Source organism: Echeneis naucrates, chromosome 19 (genome assembly GCF_900963305.1).
Source record: "Echeneis naucrates chromosome 19, fEcheNa1.1, whole genome shotgun sequence".
NCBI lineage: Eukaryota > Metazoa > Chordata > Actinopteri > Carangiformes > Echeneidae > Echeneis > Echeneis naucrates.
The window spans coordinates 5,898,430-5,916,886 of NC_042529.1; the positions used below are offsets into that span (position 1 = coordinate 5,898,430).

At 39.4% G+C, this 18,457-nt stretch overlaps 4 protein-coding genes across 4 annotated transcripts; all 4 read right to left on the reverse strand.

The window, feature by feature from the left end:
* Positions 1 to 1,408: 1,408 nt before the first annotated feature.
* Positions 1,409 to 5,740, reverse strand: sar1aa (secretion associated, Ras related GTPase 1Aa). The gene is made up of 7 exons (XM_029527846.1): positions 5,700 to 5,740; positions 4,892 to 4,962; positions 4,592 to 4,711; positions 4,398 to 4,463; positions 3,609 to 3,712; positions 3,376 to 3,507; positions 1,409 to 3,286 (listed from the first exon to the last, which is right to left on the reverse strand). The coding sequence occupies exons 2-7, from the start codon at positions 4,947 to 4,949 to the stop codon at positions 3,170 to 3,172; spliced, it is 597 nt and encodes a 198-aa protein (XP_029383706.1). The 5' UTR covers positions 4,950 to 4,962; positions 5,700 to 5,740; the 3' UTR covers positions 1,409 to 3,169.
* A 1,341-nt stretch (positions 5,741 to 7,081) lies between these two features.
* ppa1a (inorganic pyrophosphatase 1a) lies at positions 7,082 to 9,878 on the reverse strand. The gene is made up of 11 exons (XM_029527743.1): positions 9,818 to 9,878; positions 9,657 to 9,715; positions 9,107 to 9,160; positions 8,742 to 8,861; positions 8,564 to 8,650; positions 8,354 to 8,480; positions 8,139 to 8,266; positions 7,925 to 8,010; positions 7,704 to 7,773; positions 7,290 to 7,329; positions 7,082 to 7,169 (listed from the first exon to the last, which is right to left on the reverse strand). The coding sequence occupies exons 1-11, from the start codon at positions 9,876 to 9,878 to the stop codon at positions 7,141 to 7,143; spliced, it is 861 nt and encodes a 286-aa protein (XP_029383603.1). The 3' UTR covers positions 7,082 to 7,140.
* A 2,072-nt stretch (positions 9,879 to 11,950) lies between these two features.
* Positions 11,951 to 13,950, reverse strand: lrrc20 (leucine rich repeat containing 20). The gene is made up of 5 exons (XM_029528071.1): positions 13,709 to 13,950; positions 13,244 to 13,332; positions 12,851 to 13,000; positions 12,552 to 12,719; positions 11,951 to 12,470 (listed from the first exon to the last, which is right to left on the reverse strand). The coding sequence occupies exons 2-5, from the start codon at positions 13,311 to 13,313 to the stop codon at positions 12,334 to 12,336; spliced, it is 525 nt and encodes a 174-aa protein (XP_029383931.1). The 5' UTR covers positions 13,314 to 13,332; positions 13,709 to 13,950; the 3' UTR covers positions 11,951 to 12,333.
* Positions 13,951 to 15,360: 1,410 nt separating this feature from the next.
* On the reverse strand, positions 15,361 to 18,050 carry ndr2 (nodal-related 2). Its single transcript, XM_029528114.1, has 3 exons — positions 17,786 to 18,050; positions 15,616 to 16,373; positions 15,361 to 15,513 (listed from the first exon to the last, which is right to left on the reverse strand). Exons 1-3 carry the CDS (start codon positions 18,048 to 18,050, stop codon positions 15,361 to 15,363), a joined length of 1,176 nt encoding a protein of 391 aa, XP_029383974.1.
* Positions 18,051 to 18,457: the final 407 nt, after the last annotated feature.

The following is an 18,457-nucleotide window of genomic DNA, read 5'->3' on the forward strand; positions in this document are numbered from 1 at the left end:
TACTATCTGTTTCAGTGTTTAAAGTGTTTGTGGCTAATGAGTCACCAAGTTTTGGTGTCCTCATTATGGTCAAGAGAACAATCTGTTTCACCGACTGCACCAACAGCAGCTCCATGAATAAACCATCAGCGTTTCCAGTAAGCCTACCTAACAGAGAGTAATCTGCTTATAAAACATAAGCTGGATGTGTGAATATGAATATTTTAAAGAAAAGAACTACTTTCTCGTGACCTTTCGGTCTCCTTCCTGGTGTGTGAGGCGCCGATTGCTGACGATTTTTTCGGCTACAGCCTGTTACACACTCGATTACATCTGATTGTGTTTAATTTCATCATCATCTACAATCATGGAGCCTGGAGTGGAATAAAAACAAGAGGAGGTTGGAGAGCTCCAGCGTTTCCTGTCAGCTGAGACACGATTGGGACCGACAGAGTCTGTTTGCTGAGGTTATGTTGGTGCTAAACTGACACCTCATGATGATTGCAAAGAACACAACCGCTCACATGACCTCAATGCAAACGACAGCGCTGTCTTAGGGTATGTGGATGATCGGCAGAAATCATGGAACCAAAGATCAATCATTAAAATTCCCGAGTTTAAAGTCAGTTTTTCATCGGGATCAGACCAACAGAAATAAGTACGGGCCTTCAAGGTTGTCGAAGTGTAAAAAAGTGGAATCTTAGAAACTATGAGCTTCTAAATGTCAACAATGGCTGCTGTAAAGTGTTGATGTCTTTGAAGTGTCTTATGATGGAAATATAGAATAAGATCTCTACAGGAGCTGCAGTAAGTTGATATGAAAATAAGGCGTATGACAGTAATTAAGCCTGGGGATAAACGCATCAAAGCTTTGTCAGTGTCTGACAGTGAAAACAAAATGTCAGTGATCTGCCTCTGTCGAACAAAAGATGATAGCGCCACCGAATCAAAAACGACAGCCCTCTGGCTTCTTCCTATTGGCCAACAGACAGGTGACTAAAACTAAGATGATACAGTGTTCACCCAGCTGGAGGTTTTATTAAAGCAATAATATCACCGTGGTGGAACTGTATATATTTTTTATACAGCTAAGTGAAATCAAATGACTAAACAATGTGATCCGACTCCAGCAGGAATAGAAAAACATAAAACAACTGATTGCAAAAGAACAGAAAAAGTGCCTGCAGCCTTGTCACCACCTACCTCCAGCCGCACATTTCTAGGGACTTGTGTTGTCAGAGTTAAGTCAGAAATGAATCGCTGGACTCTTTATGGAGAAGAAGAAGAATATTCTGGCACCAAAACAAAAATGTAAACTCGTTATCAATCACATGACCACATGAAAAACACTGCCATAAAGAATGAAAGAACAGAACTAACCTTGCCCAGATGAGTCTATAAAAGGTGTACTTTTATTACAACAGCTCATCACATGGAACAACCTAGTCATCTTATTTGCATTTTGTCATTCACGATGAAACAATTAGCACAAAATCTGTAATTGTTGAAAACAATGTACTTTCTGCTGTACTTTCTGCTGTCAGCTTAGGGGCGTTTATAAACATGTACCGTTGTTTTTTTAATAGAATTTAAGGGCATTCAGTCACTTGTGCACACCACTGTTCAGTAAACATAATGTAGAAAACAGTGAACGGGGACACTGATCACATGCTTTTGTACATCATTATCCATTTCCAGCTTCTCATTATGAGGATGAAGTGTCATACAAACCATTGTAAAATAAATGTACACATTTACATTCACAGACTCAAAGAGCACAAATATTCAAGTATCTAGAATAATGTTAGAATAATATTAGAATTATAGAATATACTAATTACAAGTTTGCATAATGTTTGCGAGTTGCACTCTCATATCTTTTTAGATGGTCAAAAAGTGCACAGCCTGCAGCACTTCAACCCTGTTAATACTGGATGGCGGTTATTACAGAACATGTTGCTATAAAAAGATATAAATAACAAAAACGTAATTATCCACAATTTAATCTCTTATTTCAAATATTGCCATTTCATTCTTGGCATTAATCCAAACCATATTACCCTTAATCAAGAAAAACTGTAACCAATACTATGCAGAGATATGAGACACTGTATTTTATGCAGCACTACTTCATACATTCTGAAGAAATGAGCAGACTTCAATGGACACAGTCAGAAATATGAATATTCTTCCCTGCTCTCAAATACAGTAGACTAAGATTGTCTCTGCTGTTCAATACATTACTATTATCTATAGCTATCACAAAGCAAGGGTCGCCTCTGAAAGTCATGAAAAATTTTATGAACGTACCAAATTCAAAGATAACAAATTCATCTTTCAGTCCAAAGAGCCCGTTTAAATTTAGCTGCCTACATGTAGCATCACTCTGGGGAACACATATGGGAGAAGACGTAACTGTCAAAGCGAAAATTAGCAGCATATTAATCACAACACAGTCATCACTGAGCTGTTCAGTTTGACTCATTTTTCCTCATCATGTTTACCGTCAGTTGTGGGATGGGCAGTCTTTTGGGCTTTTTTGTTTTCCAAAAGGGATTTTATGTTATTTTGGCTCAGCGCTTGGCCAGGATGAAATGTTTTCAATTCCTTTGCCTGCTAATCCCTCAGTCAACAGCGTACATCTTTGGCTATTTACTTTAAAAGGCTGGGGCTGCGTACCATGACAGCAAATGAACAAATTATCTTCTGTATTTAGTTATTTGTCTAATAGTTTTAAATTCAACCACCTTGATCTGATTTCAGGGGAGCGACAAACTAGTCATCCCAATCACCACGAGTCTTTCATTTTCATCGCGCACTTTCTAATAAATCCCACCAATAGCAGATAATCTGTGAATGATAAATGATGCCGCAGTATTGAATAGTTATCTATTACTCTACATTGTGTGGCTGCACATGTATTGTAATCAGGTATGAACTAATGATCTAATTAATATGCCACACAGTTTTAGAACGTAATAAATTAACACTTGTAACACACATGGGACAGTAGACCATGAATCACTTTAAAACATTGCATAGAAACCTTAACACCTTTGATTAAGAATCTAAGAGTTAGAAATAATACGCTTTTAATGATATGATTTTAAATTTGGGCTGAACATTGTCATGTTTCATAAAATGTGTTAAGAAAATCCCCTCTGGTTAACATCAGATGTATGTACGTAAGTTAGTCGATGTACTGTGATAACCATCTGAAACCTTCCCCATAGCCTTGTTTTTTCAACACACTGCACATGAAAATCTCCAGGGGTCGAATGTTCAGCTCCTTCAAAGAGGCATTTCCCTGTTGATCACAATAATGTTTAATGTAGATGGTGGTCATCAAGACATGTGGCCACAGGCACACGACATCACATTATCTGTTAGTCCTACCTTTCCGGTAACTTGGCCATCAAGCGCAAAAGCTCCTCTCAGTCCTCCTTCACTGATGGCCTCAGGACGATCGATTTTATTACCCAACACCAAAACTGGTACATTGACAATAGTTTCATCAGCGAGAAGAGCCTGCAAATACAAGAGCGGCGCCTTTGTTGATATTATTCTGTGAACCAAATGTCAGTGCAGTTTACTGGACAACGCTTGTAAAAGTGATGCTTAAATCTTACATCGAGTTCAATCTTGGATTCTGTGAGCCTGTCATGATCTGCACAGTCTACAAGAAAGACGACTCCATTCACAGCTGGCAGGTAATTCTTCCAAACTCTCCGAGCTATAAAGAAAATCAGTTAGTACACCTGGTTTTTTTTGCAGCAGTTCAGGATGAGAGTCAATTTCCCTCTCAGTTTGTAATATGGCAGTTTTTAGAAAGAAACAGGTGGATTCTGTTGTATTCTTTATTGTCTGTAAATATACAAATAAATCTAACTAACTAAGTCCTCACACACCTGTGAATAGTGTGAAGTCACCACCTCTGTGATCTAATAGCTGTTTTCATGGCATAATGAACAGTTTTGCCTCAACAGATGCACCAAAGTTAGAGGAGTGATTGAGCTGTCAATCAAGCGCAGCATGTACACGCCCACAGAGACTTGAGAACAACTCTGACCAGAGGACTTAAGTGAAAACACCTGCGTGGATTCAGAATGAGATTTTATTTTGACTGGATGGAACAGCCTCTACATGCCAGCACATCCTGCCTCTGCCTTTCTCTTCATATGTGCTTCACATTTAAGCTTGGTAAGTGCATCTGACTTATTATTTACAGCTCCTTAAGTTACATCAGACATCAGTGCTGCAGGGAACTGTAGAAACTATGCTAAGTATGCTATGTAGAAACTAGGCCAAGTATGTTGAAGACAGTTTAATCCTGCACTAAAATGAAATTAATTTCTCAGACAAAAGATTTTGCAACAACGCACTATATGTGTCTTTACTGTCAAAAATGAAGCTCTCACCTTGTACATGTCCTCCCAGATCAAATGTAGTAAAGGTCATGCCACCAATTGTCAGCTCCTCAGAAGCTTTGCAGTAATGACAATAGAATATTGAGAATAATGTAGCATAATGATAAACACAATTCTAACTATTACAGTTAAATCACTACCCCTCTATGGCACACCACTCCTGTTTGTTGTATAGCGCTCCTTACTTGGATGCAGTGTAGGTACATGTTGGCCAAGTCGATCATCTTTCAGCATGTGTAGGAGTGTTGTTTTACCAGCATTGTCCAGGCCCAGGAAAACCAGTTTCCCGTTCTTTTTGTACAGACCTTAAAGTTAGAAGAAGTGTAGATTGACTTTGACTTTGCACCACCCACACATAGCTTTTAGATACTCCTCCATCAATAATGCAACTTGTGGCATTGCTGCATTTCATTGGCTTGAGATTTTAGCAGTTATTTTCCCCTTTAACACTGCTAGGTCATTTCAAAGCTGCAGACGTTACTTACCTAAGAACTGTAAAATGCTACTAAACCCCCTGTAGATCCAGTCAAATAAAAACGACATTGTTGGTTCTGGCCTGAAAGGGGGAAAAAAAAAAAAAGTTGAATTGCTTCCACAGAGTATGGCCCTGAGATTTTAAAAAAGAAGATATTTCTACCATTTTATTACATATGAGGATTTCTTGATGTGTTCCATTGCTGCACATGATAATATACAATTGCTACCACGTAATTAAAGAAGACATCATCAAATGATTTAGCAGCAGAGTTAGTGTGGTAATTGCATTGCATCATGCAGGTATTTTAACCTCTGACTTAACACAGGAACTCCCCCATAGGTACAACAGGTAGGGGTGTTTTAACAAAAAGATCCCTCAGATCAAACTTAATGCCTCCAAACTCATTATCACCTCTCTGAATGAATGCAGCTTAAAATGATATACAGCAGCCTGACTCCCTGAAGACAACCATATCCAACAGCTCTGCTTTGACCTGATTTGCTGCACTGTGAAAGGACCGATTGTCTGACTGTTGTGTTTGCAGGCATGTGGTCGTTTCCTCCTGGGCTTGTTTCAATTTAGCTTTTGTGTTTGTGTATTTATTTTCTTTTCCTAAAACGAACAGCGGGTGTATGGCTAGTTAGCATTAGCGTGTTAGCTGACGTCAAACCTCTGGTGCTTTTTCAGAGCCTGACCTCGTTTGGTGGACGACGTTCACCAAAACGGAAACTTGTCAGAAAGAGACGTAAATAACTCGATGTGACAGCATGTCGTGTTATGACATCGGACTTGCTCTCCGGTTTTAGCTAACTCACCTCTCGGCGCCGACCAGCGCTCAGTAGTGTCGGTGGTCTCCTTGGAAACAGGCGATGAAGCGCTTCTTCTTCTTCGTGAGTTTGAATTGGCCTTCGGGTTGTTCTGACAGCGCCCCCTGATGGCGATCGTCGGTAAATGAGAGAAAATGACAAATGTAGGCTTTCATTGAGTATTTGTAATGTTAACACTATGAAGCACAGGAGCTCTCTGTCAGAAAAGAATCCCCAAATGCTTAATTTTTAAAGTGTAGACATAAAATGCTCATTCATCAACTCCGGTAAGATTTGGGTGGCTGATTGTCTGTCTTTAGGCGACACAGAAGATAGCCACGTCTCCAAACTAGAGATCTTTGTGGAATTATAACACTAAGTTTTAACATAAAATACCTCAACAAAACAACAATTTTGAGAATTTTCTTGGAAAAGCCTTGCCCTGTTTTAACAAACATACATACAATCCATATTTTAGTTTATAATAATTTCCCAGATTGTATTAAACATACAAATCTCTGGCTTTAATTTTACTATCTCATGTGTCACCACAACTCTGCATATATTAAAAATAAGTGTCATGACTCGTTAAGGGAAAAATATTTATTCTAAGGGATTAGGAAAGTAATTTATAAGTAATTGTTAAAGGTGATACTTGGGCACTACTTTCATTTGGATGTTATATGAAAAGAAAGAAAAGACAAAAGCAGGTATACTGTCACCACAAAGTTATTATCCGACAAACTGCAGAAGAGCATGTTGTAACCATAGTTTAACACAGTGTAGAGAGAGAGTTTAATCAAGGCTTTAATTTCATATAGTGGTGCATCCCTTGGCTTTTACAGTCATTTGTACTGTGGATGAGCTATAACATTTCTGGAACAACAAATGCATCATTTACTGGACTTGCACATTCAGTGTGACATTTATTGTAGGTTCACAAGAATTATCAGCCTGTGGAGGGACTGTATAGAACCCTTGTATAGAACTGGGTAACAAGAGCAACGTAATGAAACATAATTTTTCTTTTCATACCAGGAGCCCATTATCCGCTTTGGATCAATATTTTGTAGGTCAGCTTAGGTGTACTAATAATAATATTAGTCATGTGATAGTGGCAGTAAAATCAATGCAATACACCATATACTGGGATGTAGTGGGTTTATTATGATGATCTGTCCTTCCTGAAATTATGGGCTACAATGAAAATAAAAAGTGCTTTTACAAAGTACCAGAATCACAAAAGCTGTTTGAGCAATGGCAGCATCATACAACCAAGTGTGAATAACCACAATAAAACAAAAACAGGAAAAGTGTGACACAAAATACGCATCCAATCTGTTCCGTTCATATATTGCTGTGATATGTAGAAATAAGATGGAAGGCGTGAAGGAAGGAATACAGGAGGGGAAAAGTCACATCTTCATCGTTCAACACAGGATTTTCCTTTCTACTTCTCATAGTAAAACCATTTGTCAACTGAAAAATAACAAAATAGTGTCATTGTTTTTTTTTTTTTTTTGTTTGTTTGTTTTTTTTAAATAGCATTCCAACCATCACTTAGAGCAGTAAAACAAATGAATTTTACAAAACCCCCACCTGAACTTGGAATAGGATCCTCAGCTCCAAAAGCACATGCCTGCGAAATCATTAAAAGGGGTTATTGTCATCTTATCCTTTATTAGTCCCTCAGTGGGGAAATTTGCACTTTACAGCAGCATCAGACATATGAAAGAGAGAATAAAAAGCACACACAAATAACTAGATAAGGTAGAAATGAATAGATAAGGTATTTTTATATTATTACATTCCGTCATAAATCCAATAGTGCAAATCTTGAAGTGCAGTTTTTTAAAGCCCACACCAACTTCAGTTTTCCTCTGTCCTGATGATGATTCCTGATGAGCAATGGCTTTTGTCTGAGGGGTTTGGTAGTTACCAGGCTATCATCTCTATTATATCGCTGTTGAAGTTCAGGCCTCTTAAATCAGCATGTGAAAATAAGAAACTTACAGACTTAACCACAGCCTCCGCATCTCCAGCAGAGCAGCAGAATGGACTGTCTGAGACACTGGAGTTCATGCTGACACGAAAGAGAAAATGAAGGAAATAATTTTGGCTGTAAAAGCCAAAATAACCTAAAATTGTGTATATTCAGACAGATAATTATCCAACACTAATACTCACAGGTGCCCTACTGCTTAATTAATCGAGTATGACTACGAGATGCTCACCAATTTAACTCGCCAGCATTGGTCTTTTGAGAGATCAGTGCTTTCCAAAACTCATGGGTGCTCTTCACCGTTGCAATAGCAAAGTCCTAAAAAAAAAAAATACCATATCCTTATTTGCGTCCTCCGTGAAAGTCTCAATAAACCAGAATAATAAAATGAAACATTAAGGTGCGTAACAGAATACAATGCTAAATATAAGAATGAAACGTATTACCCTGTCCTTGAACTCTCCATTGAAAGCAAACTGGTTTTCAGGCTTCCCATCTGGGACCTTATATCTTTTGAACCAATCAAAGGTTGCCTCCAGATATCCAGGCTTAAGTCGTCTCACATCATCAATATCTGCGACCAGTCAAGAAAGGAGAAATACAGAATAAAGAATAAAATGTAAGCTGTATTATTTGCCAGAGTGTTTCAGCGTATTCCCACCGTTAAAGTCGCCGGCTTGAGGATCCTCTGTATTGATCACAATGACCTTCCAGTCTGTTTCCCCCTCATCGATCAAAGCCAGAGTTCCCAAAACCTTCACTTTGATTACCTCGCCTCGTGAGCACACCTGAGAATTAGAGACACACATTTGGAAAAAGCATCTGAATTCATGCCTGTATCCCCAATATTCACAAACAGCTATTTCACCACCTTATTTCCTATGTCACATATGTCAATAGGATCATTGTCTCCGCAACATCCTGTGTCGCTGTCCTTGTGGTTAGGGTCTTCCCATGTCTGTCAAAAGGGAAAGCAAAGGAAGATGTTTGACGGCACAGAGACATGATTTGGTTTCCTTCTAATCCAATATTGTTTGAACAGGATTTGCCTGCGGGATGGCTCCATAATTCCAAATGTAACCTTTGTGAGGAAACACATTTGCTACAAAACGGAGATTCCCTTTCTTCACGTCTTGTTTTAGGGGATTGAGAGGATCTTTGGTGGCAATCTGAAAAATGTGGGTGGAAAAAAAAAATTAAATGGAAAGGAAAAATCATACAATTGCCATTATTATGTGGCTTTTATGATCAATTCAGATCAGCAATCATTTACTGCTATCATATTTGATAGTGTAATGATAACCAAGTCATAATTGTTTAACACATCACAAGAAAAATCTCTAACAAGTGCAGACAACGAATATGCTTCTCTGTGCACCTACAATATTTTTGAATGAATTATGTAAACACATGCCTCCATCTTTGCATTTGTCCATCTTGGAACCTCCACCACAGCATGAAAAACATTCTGCAATAAGATAAGAAACACCATTTTATCATGCTGGCAGTGGATTTTCTACTTTTGAATACAGTTCTGCATAATTTGAAGAAAGCTGAAAGGAATTGCTGATATACACAGAGTACTGTATAAAACACAAAACATGACTGGTGAGAATTTTTTATTACCAGCGAGACTGTGTAACCAGAAAAGCGAACTGGTGACAGAAAATGACTCACAACCAACATCTCTCTTGTAAAAAGGAGAAAGAGGGGCAGTACATTTTTTTTGTACAAATCAATTTTTCGCATAGGAGCCATAATAGTCACATAATGGACTTTTTTGAACCTTTGCATTTATAGGTACATTTACTGAAGCCAGTTAACTGACTGAGGAACCTGGGGTGGGGGGGGGGGGTACCTATCAATCAAACCCAGCAACAAACAGGTGCTATATAAATGCACAGCTTCACTGTGAACAGTAAAAGAAGTCATTCAGAATGTACACCCATGACGCTCACCTCTGCCTCATTGGCGTAGACGGGTATGTCATGGAACGGAGAGATGTAGTTACCCTCAGAGTTTTCTGTGTGAAGTCAATGTGTATTTTAGCTCTGATTCATTCACACAAATTAAAATTCAAGAACACAAGCTCATAAAGATCAATAATTATATAAGTTTTGCTTACTAAAGAACACCCTGTACTCCTGGGTGTTGGGCCGGCCCCTCTCCTCGATGGTAAAGCTCATGTTTGTTGTTGGTTCCAAACTCACCTTCTGCAGTCTCTGCACTAACTAAGGAGAACTAAGCAGATCCTGAGTGACAGGCAGTCATTGAGGCAGACATGCGCACTACTTAAGCTGAAGTTAGAGAACTGACAACAGAGCAGCTGTATGAAGAGCGTAAAGGCCAGATGACAGAAGTGTGCTGGTTTCTGTTGGCTTGCTACACTTTTCTGCATTTGAATCAAATCCAACTCTGTAATCTGTAGCAAACATCGATAAGCAAAGCTCTGGGAGAAGCAGCCTTTCTTGGAATAGTAATCAACAGCTAATCCTTCATCATTGCCACTTCTCTATGCTGCAACATGAATTTGTGGTTTCTACTTTCTCTCTTTGCGTGTGAAGTGATTTGTTTTCCACTTCCCTGCTGTAAGATGTGGCCTTTTGAGAGCTCTTTTCAGACAAAAACAGATGGAGCTGACTGGTGTTAGCTGTAAACCAATTACCAAAGCAGGATTAGAGTGGCATGCCCAAGTTGTGATTTCTTGCCTCCAGAGTTTCACTGTAACTATTTGATAACATACTTATGGTCCTGGTTTGAGGAGTGTTCTGTTAAAAATATTTATCCCTAAGTTTCTCTAAAATCCACCACTATTCAAAAACAGGTAGGTGCTAATTTATTTGACTTTTTACACCATTACTGAACTAAGCCACAAGTATATTCACTACAGCATTATTATTATTATTATTATTATTACTATAGTACTGTTATACTATATTACAATAGTAATACTGAGTATAATTACCAAATGGTTCTCATTTAAAATAATTGCAATGAATATACACTATCTGTGAAACGTTTTGACGTACTTTCCTATTCATTTGAATGGGAAAGTGTGTCCAAACTTGACTGGTAGTGTATGTATGTTATTTTTATTACATAGTGAAGAAGTTTTTATGAATTACACTCATAATTTGGGGAAATGGTTCAATAAACTCCCTAAGTAGAATATATGCATCTTGGCTTGGAGAGCTGAACATCTATAAATGTACCCTGGAGCTACTAAAATAAAAAATGACCACAGTTTTCCTCTGGTATATGGATAATTAAAGTGATTCAGAATACATGATGCCCAATGCAAGGCTGCAGCCAGCCGTCATGTGATGCTTTAAGTCTGCAGCCCTTTGGGTCAGGAGATATTCTCCATGGGCTGACGTGTGTGTGTGTGTGTGTGTGTGTGTGTGTGTGTGTGTGTGTGTGTGTGTGTGTGTGTGTGTGTGTGTGTGTGTGTGTGTGTGTGTGTGTGTGTGTGTGTGTGTGTGTGAGCTTGGCAGGCTCTCTTAACTCAGGGAAAAAACTAAACAAAACACACAAAATAATCCAGTCATAATGAACTCCGTATAAATATATCATAATGCCTAAACCCTCTTGTGCCTGTCTGACAGGAAGGATCCAGTCAGCCCAAACTTCATCTTACGTGATCGAGACTCAACAATGCTATTTAAATACCGGGAAAGTCAAGAGCAAAACACTTTTAATCACTCCACTACGGATCAGTCTGTGTTATCTACAGCCGTCATTACAGATGGAGGATTTAAGAGCTTGATTAGCACTTACGCTGCCATCTGCACTTTCTCTCTTACCAACTAAAACCAACCGCGGTGACCAGGTAGCTTCAGGAATTTGCTTGTCCGTTAAATACGCCAATGTCCTGACTGGGATTAGCATTACAACTTTAAAGTAGCTGATGTTCTTTTTGAGGAAAAAATAAGTAGATGTGAACCTTAATAAGTTACTGAGAAAACTGTAAATTAACTGATTAACAGAAAATAAACCAAGAACTATTTAATAATCGATTGATGTTGCTGAACTGATTGTCATAGCTGATTGAAAAAATAACCATTACCTGGAGCTGAAGGAATTATTTCTCTACCAAGAGGTTTTGTACATTTTTGTTCTTCAGGGAATTGCCCTAAATAAAATATGTTTGTTGAACCTGTATTCACTCAAGCATAGCAAATCAACATTTCATTTGATATTTTCTCAACAATAAATGAGTCACTCAATGAAAAAATGAATAACTATGCCCAGCTACTTTTGTACAAGCTTTAATAAAAAAAAAAAAAAACTTTTTATATCATTACAAACAATAAATAAGTGATTGCAAGTATCTCAAATGAGATATAAAAAAAAAGGTCTAACTGTGGATAAAGATGAATCGCTTTCATCTCCAAATGTCAAGTTCATCAGCCCTTTGCAGTTAGCCAGAATACAAAGTAGATGTCACAAGGCGCGGTCACATACATGGTGTAAATCTCAATCTAAGATGATGCCACCTTCACCCACCTCTGCACTCTTGTTTCTTATACAGCATGGTGATCTTCAAGTATTGCGAATCATCACATCTCAGGCACAAAAACGCCAACTCAAGTAGCTAAAGGCACACAGCATGCAGTCTATATGTGGTATGCCAAATGTCATTCATGACTCTGTTGCAGACAAAATGTCAAAACTGTAGGGAGACAGCAGAGCAGACTGAGTGTTTGAGTCTAAAGGGTTTGACTTCACGTTTAGCCACTTGAGTGCTGGCATAGCTGACAACTTCTCCATGGGAATTTCTATAGGAAAAGAAGAGAAATAAAATTCAGCATTAACCCAATTTTGAAATTTCTCTGACACATTCAAGAGGCCTTAATTACCAGTGATGCTATTTCCCTCCAGGTTAATCCTCTCCAGTGTAGCAACCTCAGTAACCTTATCTGGGAAGACGGTAAAGCTGTTATTGGCCAGATTAATGCTGGTCAAATGCTCCATTTCTCCCACGGCATCGGGCAGCTTGGTGAGAACGTTGCCTTGCAGATCCAGCTCTGCAAAAATTTCAAGACATAAGTGAATAAAGGGATGACTTGACTGTACCTCAGTCACAGCGTGCTGAATGCAACCACACCATAATTTCTTCCATGGACCAAAGAGCTGTGATGTATTAATTGTCCACTACCTCTCAGCTGACTGAAGGTTGAGAAGAACTTGTTGGAAAGCGCCTTAATCTCATTGTCAGCCAATGTGATGACACGGATGTTTTCTGAGACGCTCCTCAGGACTTTGAACACACCGTCTGGGAAAGAAATTAGCTTGCAGTTTGACAGATCTGCACAGAGGGAAAAAAAATGCAATTATGGGATTATTGAGCATTACCACATCAGAGCGGTGTTGAGTATCTACCATTAAAAATCCATTTGGGATATAAGTTTATGGTTATTTGAGTCAAACCTCTGTCACCATCTGCTGGTGAAATCTGAAACAGCACAAACTCGGAGCTACTCACTCAGCTGTTAGGAGACAGCAGAAGGGAGCTGCATACAATATGAAAGATGAGTTCAGAAAGTCTTACCCAAACTGTCTTTTCCCTCCTCTACAATTGCATTGACCCTCCGGGCCACATTTGCAACCGCTTCAGCCATTTCTCTGCAGTAGTTTCTCCTAAGGAAGGATCATACAACATTTAACATACTTTTATAAATGAGATGTATGACAGTCGAATAATGGCGTCAGAAATAATGACAGTATATTATTCCAAGTACTTTGTGCATTTACCTCACTACTACATAAAACCTGTGGACAGATATTAATAAAAGTTTCTACGGCAGCTTGAGCCAAAAGTAGAAACCACTCAGTGGCTGTTGACGATCATGTTTCCGTTCGAGTATTCACATAATTTAATGTAAGATAAAGTTTAGCCCGACAATAGCTCAGCCTTACTGTGTCAGAGAAACACAAATGGAGCCTGTCGAGTCTACTGATAGTCATTATTTTACAGACTTTTTTTTTTTGGTGAAACAACAGAGAAGACACTCACCCTCTTATGGAGCCTGGCAGCGTTAGCTGGTGTTAGCTAACATCAGCTAACACCGGCTACAGCAGGGCGACCCGGTCTAATATGGTAACTAAGTGTGTATTTTTAGCCCCGGAAGATGACAATTCTCCAAAGAAATATTCGGACATCCTTCGGAAAGGTAATACCCAGGCTGCCCGACACCTCACACAGATAACAAACTTTGTATAACTCGTCGCTGCTGCGTGAAATGAGCTAGCATGAAGTTAGCATGGAGCTAGCATGGAGTTAGCATGGAGTTAGCAGCAGCTAGCAGCTGATACATGAGGAGCATCAGTGCTGCGCGGTCAGCGCGCAGAAATACAACAAATCAAACCAAATAATGATTCAAGTTTCACTTTGTCGTTTTTAATTCCTGTCACAGAACACATTTTTCTTTAGGTTAAAGACACCAAATGAAAACGCCAGATAATTGTTCATTAAATTAACTAAATTAAATGCAAATTTAAAGAAAAAATAATACAGATAATTTATTTCAAGTAAAATTTTTGCTGTTGAATTAGATGTAAATAAAAAAAAACGATTAGAGTAGATTTACATATAATAAAAACATGAAATTCAATTCAGTGACTCAGTGGAATGAAATAACATTCACTCAGTTTCCAAATTATAGTTATTCATCCTTCTCCACTACTAAACATCATACTAAGTACTTTAGCCTGATCAGAACCTACAGGCAGCAAATAGAAAAATATGTATAACGTGATGATATATATATATATTTTTTTTCATATTTGCCTGAGATTGGGATTGCTCTCTTACCTTTGAGTCCTGGTCCACTATTCCCAGTTTGACCACTGCAGTGGTCATGACTCTGGCAAATTCCTGGTCCGTCAGTGTATTTTCAAAGGACCTGAATACAATGAGCCCTCTGGCTTCAGAAGAATAGAACTTAGTTTGGCATTGTGACAACTAACAACCAGTTCACAGCATTTGCTAGATATTACTCTGCTATTCAGAGCTTTATTTTTGAATTGCCGAGCATCAGTGAACTTTGGCTATGACTGGCTGAAACAGCGTGAAACTGGAAAAGTCTATCCAACTTGATGTGCGTGTTCTATTGTATCAGACATTTTGAATAAGTATATATCAAAGAAAACCAAAACAGATTTGAGTCATAGTGCTAAAAAGAAAAAAACAGGTTACATTAAATATAGACCCACTATTATTTAGCATTCTTATGCTTATTGAATAAATACACACACCATGTGCAAAAGGTACATAAATACAATTTCTTTAATATTTACATTAAATATACATCATTATTCAGTTGCACGATTACTAGTGTACAATAAAGCAGTGCTGGAATATTCAAAATAGTTTGTTTACATTGTGACAACTGCATGCAGCTGTGCAGCAAGAGGCTTAAAAATTATTGTATTCTTGTTTCAGCAAATCTTAAATTCTCAATCCAACCAGAGCTCACATCACAAACTAAATTTCTGTCTCCACACATCGATCAGCCACAATCTTACAGTATACAGTGACAAATAGAAGAGCTTTTTCCTTCTGGTTAAGTGTTTTCCATTGTTTTGTTTTTTTTTTTTCAGCTTCATCCTTTTTGTGCTGTTACGCTACTCAGCAACACAGGCCATGCTTCGAAGGGGTTTCAGCTGTCACTGGCAGCCACACTCATCCACAATCATGTCTTCGTGATGCCGAAGTAGCATTTCTCCATTTTCGTAGTACAGCATGCTTAATGGGCTCATCTTGGTTGGGGCGCAGCAGGGTGATGCCACTCTCTCAGGGTGATAATGTTTCAATAAACTCTAAAAAATGATGAGAAAAATCAGAGAATTTTTTTATTTAGAATTAAATCAGTTTATACAGAAGGGATAGATGGATAAATAGATAGATACTATTGTACTCACCTGCATGTAAGCATGATTTGTTGGATTTAAAACTTCTCCCAAAGGACCAGGGCAGGAACCTTCACAGCGGTAGGCATTATATCTTTTAGGAAAGATGATCCAGGAGCCCCAGCCTATTTGATTAAAGTCCACATGCAGGTTGACTCTGCGGCAGAGAGATTTTTCACTCCCTCTTTTGGACACCTGCAGACTTCTTGCTGTTTGTTCTCGCTGGCCACGCTTGCTCCTGCGTCTCTTTGGCCAATAGGCCTTTTTGATTTCAGCGGGGGACAAGAATTTGGATTGTTCAGCTGTATGAAGCAAGCTTGCTTTGGCCTTTGAGTTTTCATCTGAGCCAGTGTGTGAAAAGACAACCAGCAAGGCTCGGTCACTGACGTCCGGTTCACTCCTGGAGCTTGCCACATCGACAGGCTGATCAGGAACCATTTTCCTCTTGCTAGATACTTTTTTGAGTTGAATTCTTTCTGTAGATTTTTGTCCGAGCCAGTCCAAGAGAGGACTTGTCATGTTGAACACTTTCCAACTCTGTGATGAAGTGACCAGTGATGATTCGGTGAGCAGCCCCACCAGCTGCTGTTCTTGGCAGTGCTTGTGCGTATGGCATGCCTGGCCATGGTGATAGACCTCCACTGAGATGTTGTAAGCGCTTGGTGTCCTAGGGAGTCTGATTCTCAGCTCTGCTGCTTGGATCTGTTTGTCAGCCAGCAGGGTGTGGAGGTCAAAGGTCGCAACCCAGCGCCTGTGTCGGTAAGCCAAACCTCATAAAGAAAAAAGAGAAAGATTAGCGTCATTGGGACTCATACTTTATCACACAGGCTCTCATAAAGTGGACATTAAGGATGAACATCCAATGAAAGATGTGATCCACTCATATGTAAACTGCATTAATGAATGTGCCAGTGAAAGCAGAATCCACCTGTTATGGAAAAACTGCAACACAAAAACCATGCTGAAAATGCTTCACTGAAATAAAGGCTACTTGTTAAATGCGATATCGAAGTTGACAGGGATTTTTGCTCTTTGACACTGAGCTTAGTCTAAATCAGGACAAATACAAATGATATTGCCAGAGCAATATATAATTGCTATTTCTGTCTCTGCAGCAAGAATTAAATAAATCTGAACAGGTGGAGAGTGGGAGTAAGATTAGATAATAAATCAACCTCACAAGATATAGTGAGAAGATAGAGACTAAAATAATGCATTTTTATATAGTTTGTGCAAAAACAGTTGTTTTTAACATGACATTTTAACTGACACTTGCATTCACACCACAACATGAAGATACAGCTTTCCTGATACCTCAACAAATATCGGAAATATGCCAATATTATAGGCCCAGTGTAGAACAACATGTGCTGCACCCACGGATGTAGGTAATGGAGGAGGGATGCTGGGGGTCATTGTGATTCAGAGAACAGGTGTGGTTCAAATTCATCTAAAGGATGAAACCACCTTTTTGTTTTTTTTTTTACATTTATAGGTATTGTCCAGTGCTTTGGCCCATTTAGCTGGACTGTTAATCAGAAGTAGAAACCACTCTTATATTAATCCACTCACTCATCCGTGCCAAACCAATCATTTAACACATCTCTGGTCGCCCTGGCTTCTGCATATCCTCAGTCAGACAAATAGGTAATAACTCTAACACCTAGCAGCCATGTGAAATTTGATTCAGGGGGATGTGGGGATGTGGGGATTGGGGGGGGGGGGTTCCCTCTGATGGCCGCTTGTGCCAGCATTAAATCCCGAGCTCTAATCTAATCAAGCCAAGTGTGAAAAAGAACTGAGAGAAGTTGTTGATTTGACTTAACAAGGGATTTGGATAGGGGGATGTCTGGCGAGGTATCTAATCAACATCACCTATTTAAGAAAAAAAAAAAAGAGGTTTGCTTTGAGAATTATACCGAAAACCGGCCTTTTCACACACTGATCCCTGCCTGGTTATTCGCCCCCTGAGTGGGATGTGGATTGAAGCCCTCTGAGGTCGTCTGGCACGCAGCTTTGACAGGACAACACTTGAGCCAAGATGGGGGGAAAAAACTAACATCCAACAGAGCATTTTAAAGCTTATAAACTCTTCCCCCATTCTCATTTGTGCCTCGTGGAAATTCCATTTCTTTATTTATGTTTTTGACTCCCTTTCCGAGAACAATCAACCAAATCTCACCTCTGGCCGTCACACTCTTCACCGTGTCTGCTCGCCTCGCCGCATCCTGCTCCATCGTATCCATCGGCCTGGAAAAGTTTGGCTTGAAATTCCTGTAGAGGTGCATCATGTAGGTCGGCAGGTGATACCCGGTGGGCCGATCCGTGACGGGAAGACGACGCGGCGGCCTCACGTAAAGTCCATCTTTGGATTTGTGGATCCCCTGAGCCAGCAGCACCAGCAGAGATGCGTGCAGCGCGACGCCCAGAGCTCCCAATGAGCGCATGTTTAAGGCCAGTAAATGACAAATTCCTCTGCTGGGAGATTAGGGGTGTCTTATATACCCTCACCCACCCCCTTTCATGTTTAACAAGTAGCTGAGAACATTAAAGGAAATTGACATGCGTCCTCAAGACTTGTTACCTGACAGCTCATCATCCATTCACTTGGTAATGAGGCGCCCGGGTGCGTGTTTACAAGGAGCGCTACTTTTTGTTTGCGCCGTGATCTCTGGGCTTCTGCACCCCGATTCCCCATCCGTGGACTAATTGTTTTCAGCTATTTGGTTTACACTAATTGTTAGCCTTTCCCATAGTGTAATGCAGTCTACTCAATACCGTCTGAAATGGACTATAGGGAGCACGATTGAGCTGCTGTTCTTATTGGGCTCAGATTAATCAGACATTAACATAA

What these genes read in the sequence shown, in the direction of transcription:
- sar1aa (XM_029527846.1), bottom strand. Translation starts at nt 4,949, where the DNA reads ATGTCGTTTTTATTTGACTGGATCTACAGGGGGTTTAGTAGCATTTTA. An exon ending in TAGCATTTTACAGTTCTTAG is followed by an intron (nt 4,712 to 4,891) that starts GTAAGTAACGTC and finishes TCTAACTTTAAG; the next exon opens with GTCTGTACAAAAAGAACGGG. An exon ending in AATCCAAGATTGAACTCGAT is followed by an intron (nt 3,508 to 3,608) that starts GTAAGATTTAAG and finishes TTGTATTTGCAG; the next exon opens with GCTCTTCTCGCTGATGAAAC.
- ppa1a (XM_029527743.1), bottom strand. Translation starts at nt 9,878, where the DNA reads ATGAGCTTTACCATCGAGGAGAGGGGCCGGCCCAACACCCAGGAGTAC. An exon ending in GGAGTACAGGGTGTTCTTTA is followed by an intron (nt 9,716 to 9,817) that starts GTAAGCAAAACT and finishes GACTTCACACAG; the next exon opens with AAAACTCTGAGGGTAACTAC. An exon ending in TCAAGCCGGCGACTTTAACG is followed by an intron (nt 8,267 to 8,353) that starts GTGGGAATACGC and finishes GACTGGTCGCAG; the next exon opens with ATATTGATGATGTGAGACGA.
- lrrc20 (XM_029528071.1), bottom strand. Translation starts at nt 13,313, where the DNA reads ATGGCTGAAGCGGTTGCAAATGTGGCCCGGAGGGTCAATGCAATTGTA. An exon ending in GGAGGGAAAAGACAGTTTGG is followed by an intron (nt 13,001 to 13,243) that starts GTAAGACTTTCT and finishes CCCTCTGTGCAG; the next exon opens with ATCTGTCAAACTGCAAGCTA. An exon ending in GGAGGGAAATAGCATCACTG is followed by an intron (nt 12,471 to 12,551) that starts GTAATTAAGGCC and finishes CTTTTCCTATAG; the next exon opens with AAATTCCCATGGAGAAGTTG.
- ndr2 (XM_029528114.1), bottom strand. Translation starts at nt 18,050, where the DNA reads ATGCGCTCATTGGGAGCTCTGGGCGTCGCGCTGCACGCATCTCTGCTG. An exon ending in GAAGAGTGTGACGGCCAGAG is followed by an intron (nt 16,374 to 17,785) that starts GTGAGATTTGGT and finishes TTTCTTTATGAG; the next exon opens with GTTTGGCTTACCGACACAGG. An exon ending in CAAATCATGCTTACATGCAG is followed by an intron (nt 15,514 to 15,615) that starts GTGAGTACAATA and finishes ATCATTTTTTAG; the next exon opens with AGTTTATTGAAACATTATCA.